This window comes from Arachis hypogaea, chromosome 3, assembly GCF_003086295.3.
Source record: "Arachis hypogaea cultivar Tifrunner chromosome 3, arahy.Tifrunner.gnm2.J5K5, whole genome shotgun sequence".
Lineage (NCBI taxonomy): Eukaryota > Viridiplantae > Streptophyta > Magnoliopsida > Fabales > Fabaceae > Arachis > Arachis hypogaea.
The window spans coordinates 2,956,154-2,969,159 of record NC_092038.1 but is presented as its reverse complement, the minus strand read 5'-3'; the positions used below and the strand labels follow the sequence as shown (position 1 = coordinate 2,969,159).

Sequence of the window (13,006 nt, the reverse complement as noted above, 5' to 3'; positions counted from 1 at the left end):
TTATTATTATTATTATTATTATTATTATTATTGGATATAATTGTCATGAATATTATATGTATATTATAAGTTTATATAATTTTGCTTCCTAGTATTATATATTCATTGTTGTTATTATATTCACTACGTTACTATTATTGTTACTATTATTACGTTTATTATTATTATTATTACATGATCATCATTACTATTTCTAGTATTATTATTACTATTATTATTACTATTTCTAGTATTATTTCTAGTATTAGTATTATTATTACTATTATTACAATTGTATATATACGTATATTATTATTATTATTATGCATGTGCGCATATATATATATATATATATATATATATATATATATATATATACGTATATTATTATTATTATTATGCATGTGCGCATATATATATATATATATATATATATATATATATATATATATATATATATATATAAAAGGTGGCAGCCATTTATTTAATGGAAAGCTATTGCATACGTATACCCATATATCTAGTTATGAGTATCATTAGTCTTATTATATCATTAGCTTTATATATATAATAGTACCAACTGAAGAAATTAAGTAACATTTACTTTATTATTATTATTATTAGGGCGTAAACCCCACTAAACTTCCGACTTCGGATTCTTGCAATCTGTAACTCCAATAAAAAATCTAATCCGGTAAAAGTATTTGTATCATCCTCCTCTACACGTTGGCACCACTTTTGACCAGTAGAAATTGACGGTGACGTAGCTACTTTATCCCTTGAGTTTGACCAACTGGAGTTTTAGGAGGCATAAACAATTATGGACATTTTCTTCTTCGATAGCTCAGTCAGAAAACTTCTCTGGAGTTTCGAATATTTTGATTCCGTACAAAGGTATGGTTTTGATTTCTCGTAGTTAACATTTAATGTCACGTGAAAACTCAGGCTAGGAGACCTTAAGATAGGAATAGACTGAATGTATAATTGATGGATTGTGTATATGGAATAGAATGTGTGGTTCAGCTGTTGTTAATAATTTGCTGTTGAAGTTGATTGATTTTGGAAAAAGATTTAATATTAGTATTTGTTTGATTTTGAAATAATTTGTTACTGGAAATGATTTGAAGGATTGAGAGGTGTTTGGTTTGATAGTTGGGACCCTTGAAGGGTGGCATAAATTTGAGTCTTAGAAGAGATATTGCCAAAATTTCTATAAGAATTGGAGTTTGGATTTGAGGCATTATTTAAAAAAAAAGGAAAGAGATTATTATGTGGCTTGTGTATTTGAGACTATTTGTTGACCCTCTGTCGTAAGATGTGACCGGACACTTTAACTCCCCTGATTCCCCCATGGGCATGCATATATATATAAATATCGAATATTATATTTGAGCTTGGAGTTCGTCTCCATAGAATACTATATTATTGAGCTTGGAGTTCGACTCCATGGAACACTATATTATTGAGCTTGGAGTTTAACTCCATGGAATACTATATTACTGAGCTTGGAGTGTGACTCCATGGAATATTATATTTGAGCTTGGAGTTTAACTCCATGGTATATTATTGAGTTTGGGGATGCGCGCACAGAGGGACTGTCTAATGGTTAACTACTAGGACTTGTCGGGTTGGCTGTATAACCGACAGATGAGACTCATCAGCCATAGGACAGGCATACGTCATATGCATTTGTTTGTTTGCTTGAGTGTGCATTGTTTTGGTTTGCTTAACTGTTTAATTCTGCTTATCCGCTACTTGTTCTACTTGCTGTAAATGCTTCTCTACCTGTGCTTTTCTTGCTTGAACTATATGTGTATGTTTTCTGAGAAATCCTTCTTGGCGAAGGTGTGAGGAGAGAGGATTGTTCTGCCAATGATTCGGAGGATTAGAGGAGACAGAATGTGAATTATTAGGTTAAAGTTAGATTTAGAATTAGAATACCTTAGACAACTTACCTAATTTCTGGTTTAGTTGAATTCTTAAGCTGAAATATGAGTGTCGAAGTTCTAGGAACGCCTCTGGCTTTCCCGAGACCTTTTATATTAACTATGCGAGCACCTTTATCATACTGAGAACCTGCGGTTCTCATCCCATACTATGTTGTTATTTTTCAGATGTAGGTCAAGAGACACCTTGTTGAGCGCTGGATATCCTCCTTATAAGCGAAGAACTACCTTTTGGACTGTCATATTTTGTTTTAGGCTATGTATATATGTTTATAAAATCTCCGCATGTACATTTTGTGTTTTGTCCCTCCTAGAGGTTGACTTGGAGATACAGGTGTTTATTTTGTAGTTTAAATTTTATTTTGGGTTGTATATATATATATATATATATACTCTGGCCGGCCTTAGCTTCGCAGGTTGAGTCTGGAGCTTGCTATCTAAGTTTTGGAACTCTGATATGTATATATGCTTTCAGCTTCCTTTTGATCTTGTCTATCCGTTTTATGAATATCCATGCGAGTGTCACACAATTTTTCTGTTTATCGTTCTTGTTTAGCTTATTCTTCAAGACTCTTAGATATAATTTCTTTCAACTATATTTATATGTCTTTTTTTTAGAGGTCGTAATACCTCGCCACCTCTACTTTACGACTTAAGCGTAAAACTCTGTGTGGTAAGGTGTTACATTATGGTATCAGAGCAGTTCGTTCCTATAGAGCCTGAGGGATGGACTGATTATGCTTCTGGGCATACTCTGGGTGTGTGTATGTGCTATTAGGATATCTGATTGATATATGTGGCATAAATGTTCATGAGCATGCATTTGGAACTTGAAGCATTAAACTTGCGATATTGAGACTGATCAACTTAATATCACTTGCTTGGTGTGAAGGGACCAAATGTCGTCTCGTGGATCCGAACGAGGTATACGGAGAGGAAATCCCGTGGTTGAACCAATGCAAGGACGTCACGGTGGAAACTCTAGTGCTAGTACAAGTAACATACGTCGATACTATAGGTCAATGACCCTTACTGACTTCCTCAAGAATGGTCCACCTCGGTTTAACGAAAACGTCAATGCCCTAGAGGCTGATCAGTGGTTTCGAGAAGTCAAGAGGTTTTTGTACACTCAGCACGTTCCTGAAGTACAGTCAGTAGAAATAGTGATTCATATGTTGGAGGGAGATGCTCAGAATTGGTGGCAAGAGTTGTGTCATACCTTGCAGGTGGAGTTAACGGATGTCCCTTGGAAAAGATTCAAGACAGAGTTTTACGGGAGATATTTCTTGCATGCATTTCGCACTGCAAAGGAATTGGAGTTAATGCAGCTGAAGCAAAACGATATGTCCATTGCCGACTATACCCGTGAATTCAACAATCTGTGCCGTTTCTCAAAAACTTGTCAAGGAAATCCAGCTGATTATGAGGAATGGAAGTGTGCTCAGTATGAGAAAGGACTAAGGAGAGATATCTTTAATTACGTGTATCCACAAAAGTTAACAAATTTCACTGAGTTGGTTAAGAAGAGCCAGCTCGCAGAGGATCGCTCCTTGAAGTGGACACTGCTACAGGAAGGCTTTGGTGAGACTGCTCCAGAGGAGCCGCACAGGGCCGGATTGAGAATGTGCTTTCGATATAGAGCACCAGGACACATGTCTAGAGATTGTCCACGTGGGAGAGCCGCAAAATCGGGTTGGCCACGACAGGATCGAGGTAAGTATGATACAGAATGTGTAGGACAGATTTGTTCTGTGTAGAGCTAGGACCCTGCTTTCGTTTAGGTTACATAACCGGATATGGAAGTTTAGGACTGGAAAGACTGGACGTAGTTTTGGACTCGGATACAGACTAGGAATTTAGGTCGATAGAAATATCTCTTTGTTAACCAGTTAGGTGTCGAGAGAAAAAGTAAGTTGTGATAGATTCAGAGTCAGAGGCTGAACCAGTTTTGATTGTATTATGAAAGGTGATACCATTAGAATCGGCAGAACTTAGGAGCTAGATGAAGCGAGCATTAGGGATGATAAACCTATCGTTCTAATACCAGCCTGCCTTATAACCTTTCTGCATCGAGCCTATCTTGTATCTTCCGCTTTGTGTAGACTTTTAAGCCATAAGAATATTCTGGGCTTGCAAACTAAACATGTCAAATCTTTCTGTTTTTCCTTGACATGTTTAAGAAGGAAAGTTATGTTAGTATGAATCTTTTTCATTTTATATCAATTTTCGAGGGCAAAAATTTTTGTAAGGTGGATAGAATGTAACGATCCTCAGTTTTAAAAATATAAATATAAATAAGTTATAATTTATTTTATAAAATTAGAATTCTTTATTTTTAAAAAATTATTTTTATTATCAGTAATTGAACTAATTTTATAATAATTTAAATTTAATCAAATCCATATTATTATTATTATTATTATTATTATTATTATTATTATTATTATTATTATTATTATTATTATTATTGGATATAATTGTCATAAGTATTATATGTATATTATAATTTTATATAATTTTGCTTCCTAGTATTATATATTCATTGTTGTTATTATATTCACTATGTTACTATTATTATTACTATTATTACGTTTATTATTATTATTATTACTACATGATCATCATTACCATTTCTAGTATTATTATTACTATTATTAATTATAAAGCAAAAAAACAAAAGGCGTTGATTATGCATTACAATTGTATATATATGTATATTATTATTATTATGGATGTGCGCATATATATATATATATATATATATATATATATAAAAGGCGGCAGCCATTTATTTAATGGATACCCATATATATAATATTTAGTTATGAGTATCATTAGTCTTATTATATCATTAGCTTTATATATATAATAGTACCAACTGAAGAAATTAAGTAACATTTACTTTATTATTATTATTATACTTGCGCTGCGAGATATATATATATATATATATATATATATATATATATATATATATATATATATATATAGAGAGAGAGAGAGAGAGAGAGAGAGAGAGAGAAATGAGAGGCGAGAGAGAAGAGTAACCGAGAGAGAGGAACGAGAGGGCGTAAACCCCACTAAACTTCCGATTTCGGATTCTTGTAATTCGTAACTCCAATAAAAAATTTAATCTGGTAAAAGTATTTGTATCATCCTCCTCTACACGTTGGCACCATTTTTGACCGGTAGAAGTTGACAGCGACGTAGCTCATCTACCCCTTGAGTTTGACCAACTGGAGTTTTAGGAGGCATAAACAATTCTGGACATTTTCTTCTTTGATAGCTCAGTCAGAAAATTTCTCTGGAGCTTCGAATATTTTGATTCCGTACAAAGGTATGGTTTTGGTTTCTCGTAGTTAACATTTAATGTCACGTGAAAACTCAGGCTAGGAGACCTTAAGATAGGAATGGACTGAATGTATAATTGATGGATTGTGTATATGGAATAGAATGTGTGGTTCAGCTGTTGTTAATAATTTGCTGTTGAAGTTGGTTGATTTTGGAAAAAGATTTAATATTAGTATTTGTTTGATTTTGAAATAATTTGTTACTGGAAATGATTTGAAGGATTGAGAGGTGTTTGGTTTGATAGTTGGGACCCTTGAAGGGTGACAGAAATTTGAGTCTTAGAAGAGATATTGCCAAAATTTCTATAAGAATTGGAGTTTGGATTTGAGGCATTATTTTAAAAAAAGGAAAGAGATTATTATGTGGCTTGTGTATTTGAGACTATTTGTTGACCCTCTGTCGCAAGATGTGACCGGGCACTTTAACTCCCCCGATTCCCCCATGGGCATGCATATATATATATATATATATATATATATATATATATATATATATATATATATATATATATCGAATATTATATTTGAGCTTGGAGTTCGTCTCCATAGAATACTATATTATTGAGCTTGGAGTTCGACTCCATGGAGCACTATATTATTGAGCTTGGAGTTTAACTCCATGGAATACTATATTACTGAGCTTGGAGTGTGACTCCATGGAGTATTATATTTGAGTTTGGAGTTTAACTCCATGGTATATTATTGAGTTTGGGGATGCGCGCACAGAGGGACTGTCCAATGGTTAACTACCAAGACTTTTCGGGTTGGCTGTATAACCGACAGATGAGACTCATCAGCCATAGGATAGGCATACATCATATGCATTTGTTTGTTTGCTTGAGTGTCCATTGTTTTGGTTTGCTTAACTGTTTAATTCTGCTTATCCGCTACTTGTTCTACTTGCTGTAAATGCTTCTCTACCTGTGCTTTTCTTGCTTGAACTATATGTGTATGTTTTCTGAGAAATCCTTCTTGGCGAAGGTGTGAGGAGAGAGGATTGTTCCGCCAATGATTCGGAGGATTCGAGGAGACAGAATGTGAATTATTAGGTTAAAGTTAGATTCAGAATTAGAATACCTTAGACAACTTACCTAATTTCTGGTTTAGTTGAATTCTTAAGCTGAAATCTGAGTGTCGAAGTTCTAGGAATGCCTCTGGCTTTCCCGAGACCTTTTATATTAACTATGCGGGCACCTTTACCATACTGAGAACCTGCGGTTCTCATCCCATACTATGTTGTTGTTTTTCAGATGTAGGTCAAGAGACATCTTGTTGAGCGCTGGATATCCTCCTTATAAGCGAAGAACTACCTTTTGGACTGTCATATTTTGTTTTAGGCTATGTATATATGTTTATAGAATCTCCGCATGTACATTTTGTGTTTTGTCCCTCCTAGAGGTTGACTTGGAGATACATGTGTTTATTTTGTAGTTTGTGTTTTATTTTGGGTTGTATATATATATATATATATATATATATATATATATATATATATATATATATATATATATATATATAATTATATACTCTGGCCGGCCTTAGCTTCGCAGGTCGAGTTTGGAGCTTGCTATCTAAGTTTTGAAACTCTGGTATGTATATATGCTTTCAGCTTCCTTTTGATCTTGTCTATCCGTTTTATGAATATCCATGCGAGTGTCACACGATTTTTCTGTTTATCGTTCTTGTTTAGCTTATTCTTCAAGGCTCTTAGATATAATTTCTTTCAACTATATTTATATGTCTTTTCTTTTAGAGGTCGTAATACCTCGCCACCTCTGCTTTACGACTTAAGCGTAAAACTCTGTGTGGTAGGGTGTTACAACCTGCCTCTACGTTTTCAAACTCAACATACAACTCAATCTGTGGTTGTCGCATCTGAGCTGCCGGTGAAATTTGACCATATTCTGCATACTCTCTTCGTCAACGATCGGCATAATATCAAATTGTATTAGACCACCAAAAATTATAACCGAATTTCGATACAATATACTGCTCACTCTCCTCGATATACTGTTCTCCATGCTTTGACAGAGACCGTTCTAAAGCTTGATGAACGTCATGGTGCATGGAACCACAAACGAAAACGGATTCTAACACACAAACCTCACTCCCTCATGAGTATTCCGTATAATCTCACTGATGTGATACACTACTAAGTTTGCAGTACCCTCTATTACACTAGTAACATACTCAAAGAACACTCTTTCTCGTAAAAAAAATGGTACCGAACTTTGCCTTATATAGACGAAGCACTCAGCATGCCTCTCCCGTGTTGCATCACCAACCAACTAGCCTTAGACACGTGTAACATGCCCCTCGCGTATTGCAGTTCCGTGCAACCAAACTTTGCCACATGGCATTCACGCCCACCCATGTGCTGGCTCAGCACGTCTCCTCACGTGTTGCAGTCTCATGAAACCAAATTTTATCACGTGTCATTCATGTTCACCAAAATGCTGCATGCAATACGTCCTCCTACATGTTGAAAGTACCTTCTGACACCCTGCCAATCTGCTAATACACATACTACACCCATTTCCAACTAAAATACCAAATTTAAATCCATAACCAAATTATTTAACCTATAATTTAATTCATTTTTTCTTTCTCATTACAGAAAAATATTCTCATACATAGAAACGAATGAATCATTGAATTGACTAAACACACTAAAAATGATATAATAATGGAAAATCTAAATACTATGCATAACATTTTAGACTTTAATTTTATGAGTTACGACTGCCAATGTTATAAATAAATAAATGACTGGCAGCCACATTAGGTAGGCAGTTGGTTTGGTTTTATCTTCCATTGCTTTCTTGTGACCACACTAACGCCAATTGCTCCATCCTTTCTTAGTTTAACTTTCAAATTAATTTAAAAACGGTTCACTATATCCTAAGATGATTTGTAAAGATATTAAAGAGGATAATGCTATTTATCAATTTAAAATGTGAGACTTTAAGTTTCCCTGTGTACTGAAAAAATATTATATAAAAACAAAAAATTAGTTACTAAGTGTATATTTATATATAATTATGTTAAATATACACTAAAATTAGCTACTAAATCAGTCACTATAATAGAATATATATTAAAATATAAATACATAATGACTAATTTTAGTAGTTAATTTTAATTATAAATATTATTTTTAATTTATATATTATATTATTATTTTACAGATATTTTAATAAAAGAATGCATCAAATAATTAAATGTATCATAATAAAATAAGTAAATATATTATAATATATAAAGTACAGACACTTCGTTGAATTGTCGTGTTTACGTGTATCGGACACATTTCAGACACGACACTTATCGATACTTGTATCTTTTGTGTCTAATCGTGTTTTAATAAAAAATAAAAAATAATTCTCGAAACACACTTAAATACAGTTAAATATTATCACATGTCAACATGTCTAATCTTATTTTAAACATATATTTTTAAATGAGTTTATAAATAATATATTATTAATTATTAAAATAAAAATATTTTAAATACTTTCTATAATTAAATGAAGATATTAAAAAAATTCAAAAATTAATTTATATTTTAATACTAATAAAAATATATTATATTTTATATTATGTTGTGTACCGTGTCTTTTAAAATTTAAAATTTATGTATATATGTGTCCCATATTATATCGTGTTATGTATCCGTACATCATATTTATGATTAAATAATTAACTTTTAACAGTAATATAATCAAAATATTTATGAAAAAATAAATATATATTCATATACAGTAATTCATCCATCCGGGGACTATAATTAAATGTTTGTATATTAAGAAATTTAAAATAAAAGGCAAGAAAGCAATGTTATTAAGCTATCCTAGTTTAAAACAAAAACCTTTAAAGTTATCAATATTATTTCACGTGTATACTAAAAATTAGTATCTAAATTAATTATTTATATAAAATATATATTAAAAATAAATTAAATAACGTATACATTTATATAAAAATATATAAATTTATTTTTTTAATGTGTATATAATATTTTTGTAAAATTATAATTGATAATTCAATCTTAATTTTTTGTGCTAAAAAGTAAGAATGATAAAAATTAAAAAATAATGGAGTGAGTATATATATAAGGCTTTAAAGTGTGGGGAAAAAAATAAAAAAGAAAAGAAATAAAAAGAAGAAGAAAAAGAGAGTCGATAATTGAATTGAATTGAAAGTTGAAAGTTGAAACCGAAGAAATGAGAAGGGAGTGCAATTGACCCCTTCCAAGTTCCAAGTTCCAATCTTTTCCTTCTTCTTCGTCTTCTTCTTCACAAATCATCTCAGCAATGAAGTGCTTCCACTTCCCAAGCATCGAAAGAGACCACCGGCGAGACTACGACAACGAAGACGGCGTCGTTTCAAGCAGCTGCAGAACCTCAAGGGTCTCATGGGCCCGCTCCCTCAGCGTCGCTTCCTCAACCCTCGTTCGCAACTCCGAGTTCGACGACACCGACTCTTCCTTCAACGACACCCTCGCTTTCCATGACTTCCTCTCTCTCCGTCGCGCCAACAACCTCCTTCTCTTCTCATTCTCTCAGCTCAAAACCGCCACTCGCGGATTCAGCAGGGCCCTCTTGATCGGCGAGGGTGGCTTCGGCCCCGTCTACAGGGGGACCCTTTCTGTTCCTGATGACGGTGACGGTGACGGTGACGGTGACGGTCTTTCAGAGGTGCAGATGGAGGTTGCAATTAAGCAGCTGAATCGTAACGGCCACCAGGCATGTGTCAACCACCGTTAATGGATTTTCTTTTTTGTGTTTTAAATTTTGATTTTTGGTGATGACCCATTTGCTAGTTGCTTCAGTTTCGTGTATTCAATGCGTCAAAATTTTATTTTGATAATTTCTAATGCAGTTTTGGGGATTTTGCGCGGAATAAAATTGTGCATTAAACACCATTTATTATATTTATATTTCATACCATTTTTTTTCCTTCGGATGATGACCCAATTATGTTTATGATTGATTCGATTGGTACTATGATATGTTTTGTCTGGCTAGTTGCCTCAGTACAGTGTTTAAAAACTTTGATTTTGATCATTTTGGATGATTACTTATTGCGTGTTTGGTAATAATAGTCTGTTTTAAGGAGAATAATTGAATTTTTCTTAATGTTGTGAGGGTTTTAATTTTCGATCAAGAAAAATTACTGTTTTTGACTAAAAAAATGAGCTAAAAGAAAGAAAAGATATCAGATTTTGCTGTTCTGGTTTTTGCCCTTTTTTCCTAGTCTAATGGGTTGTTAAAGGAGCTATGTTTTAATGGGGTTTTCTGTGTTTTGCATTTCTAGCTTTCAGGGGCATAAAGAGTGGATCAATGAAGTGAACTTGTTGGGTGTGATCAAGCATCCGAATCTCGTGAGGTTGGTGGGGTATTGTGCAGAGGATGATGAAAGAGGGATTCAAAGACTTCTTGTGTATGAACTTATGCCTAATAAGAGCTTGGAAGACCATCTTCTGGCTCGAGTCTCATCGATGTCAACGCTACCATGGACCACGAGATTAAAAATTGCTCAAGATGCAGCTCGCGGTTTGGCATACCTTCATGAAGAAATGGATTTTCAGGTATAGATTTTACATGCCTTATTTAAAGCACCTTGAGATCAAGCATAACAATCAAAATTTGTCACATCACAGTCATTCAGAAATCAGATCCTAGGTTATCATTTATTGATCTGTTTTGCCAAAGACATGGTTGATATAGTTTCCGTCCAAAAAGTCACTAATTAATACATGTATTTTGGTGGGTTTTTAGCATTTTTGTGAACCTTTTATTATTGTTATTATTATTTTTCTTTCGGTAAATGAAGCAAACTGTTTTATCTTTACTTGTTTAAGGTTCTTTCTTTAACTCTTTTTTTAAATGTAAAAATAATAAAAGAATTATCAAGAACTGGTTTCATAGAATTCTTATTTAGCATCTTAACAATGTTTTTTATATAAAATAGTTGTGGTTTTGCCATGTTTTATGGCATTTTGCATCAGCTTAGATCCATAAAGTAAGAAACCATTGTGATTCTCATTCCAACTGATGCAGCTAATATTTCGAGATTTTAAGACTTCCAACATTTTGCTGGATGAGGACTTCAATGCAAAGCTTTCTGATTTTGGACTTGCTAGGCAAGGTCCCTCGGAAGGGCTGGGCTATGTTTCAACAGCAGTAAGAACAAGTCCATTCTCCGAAAACTCATTATATATAATTGGTGATAATTATATTACATGAACTTCTTTTCTCAGTGCTGAATGCTATTTGGAGTAGGTTAGATGAATCCCATTATTTCATTGTTGAATGAGTATCTCATTTGTTTGTGATCCTGATATTCTACTAATGTGAGAAATAAATGACTCATTTCGTCTTCACGAAGGTTGTTGGTACCATAGGTTATGCTGCACCAGAGTATGTTCAGACTGGTAAGCTGACTGCAAAGAGTGATGTATGGAGCTTCGGTGTAGTTCTTTACGAGCTTATCACTGGTAGGAGAGCTGTAGAACGGAACCTACCCAGAAATGAACAGAGGCTCTTGGAGTGGGTAAGACCTTATGTTTCTGATCCTAGGAAGTTCCATGTTATAGTAGACCCAAAACTTGAAGGACAATATTGCATGAAATCAGCTCAAAAGCTTGCTACTCTAGCAAACAAGTGCCTCATGAAGCAGCCTAAGTCACGTCCGAAAATGAGTGACGTGGTTGAGTTTCTTGCAAACATTCTCAATGATACTATTCAGGAAGAAAGCATCCCTCAAGCTGTTGTACCCAACGGAGAAGAGAAAGTGAAGCCATCATCTGTCAAGGACATAGAACCTGAACCAGCTGCTAAGCAAGGGAACAATTATCTGAAGAAGGTTTTTGAGTTTAGAGACATGGTGAGCTTAAGAAACAAGTCCATTGGAAGGTTAGATTGGAAAAATTGGGCACCTGGGCTTGTAAGAACTTGGTGATATGTAATGTGCATAATTTGAAGTGCCTTGCTCATCACAATGTTTGGTAATCACGTAGTTTTGAATCAGTGAAATCAACATTGTTAGGCACAGAGTTGACATACTCTGCTAATATCCAATTTTGTGTTGATTAATAGTTGTGTGTAGTGTGTACAGGTTAATTATGAGTAAAGCAATAATATCAATTGATCTGGCTTTTTCAGAAGATACTACTATTTTTATTTTCTTTTTCAGTAATGCATTCATATCAGATAGACTTGAAATATTACACTTAAATAGTCAAACACAAAAGGAAACAACTAATCTTTATCTCAAAAAGCTTGAGTTAAGCAACAACTTGTGTGAAGTCTTACTTAAGTAACTAAATTTCCCAATCAATCGATAATCTTAATTACCAAAATCTAAAGAGGGTTCAATGTTTTGGAATGTTCTTAAGATATGAAGCATATCTATCTTTCATTTAATAAGGATATGGCGTTACTATATAGTTGCAACATGCCAAGATTTTGTTGGACTGCAGAGTTCACTTTTGTTTCATTTATGTGTCATTTTCTGGATAGGTTGTGCCATGTGGTGGCCATGTCGGATAGACCAAGTTGGATGATGGCCCGAAAAAGGACCATAACCGATTTAATCGATCATGAATCATTCATCAATAGTCACTTTCTAGTGACACAACAATGGCCATTGTGGATCATCTTTGCTAAAGATAGTTTCTATAAAGTACAACTTGGCATTCTCAAGTCATTAGCATAGAGTGAGTTCGAA

At 33.7% G+C, this 13,006-nt stretch overlaps 1 protein-coding gene across 1 annotated transcript; it reads left to right on the top strand.

Annotated features, from left to right (window-relative positions):
- The first annotated feature begins 9,411 nt into the window (after positions 1–9,411).
- Positions 9,412–12,443, top strand: LOC112787807 (serine/threonine-protein kinase PCRK1). The gene is made up of 4 exons (XM_025830394.3): positions 9,412–10,020; positions 10,599–10,865; positions 11,338–11,460; positions 11,666–12,443. Exons 1-4 carry the CDS (start codon positions 9,589–9,591, stop codon positions 12,236–12,238), a joined length of 1,395 nt encoding a protein of 464 aa, XP_025686179.1. The 5' UTR covers positions 9,412–9,588; the 3' UTR covers positions 12,239–12,443.
- Positions 12,444–13,006: the final 563 nt, after the last annotated feature.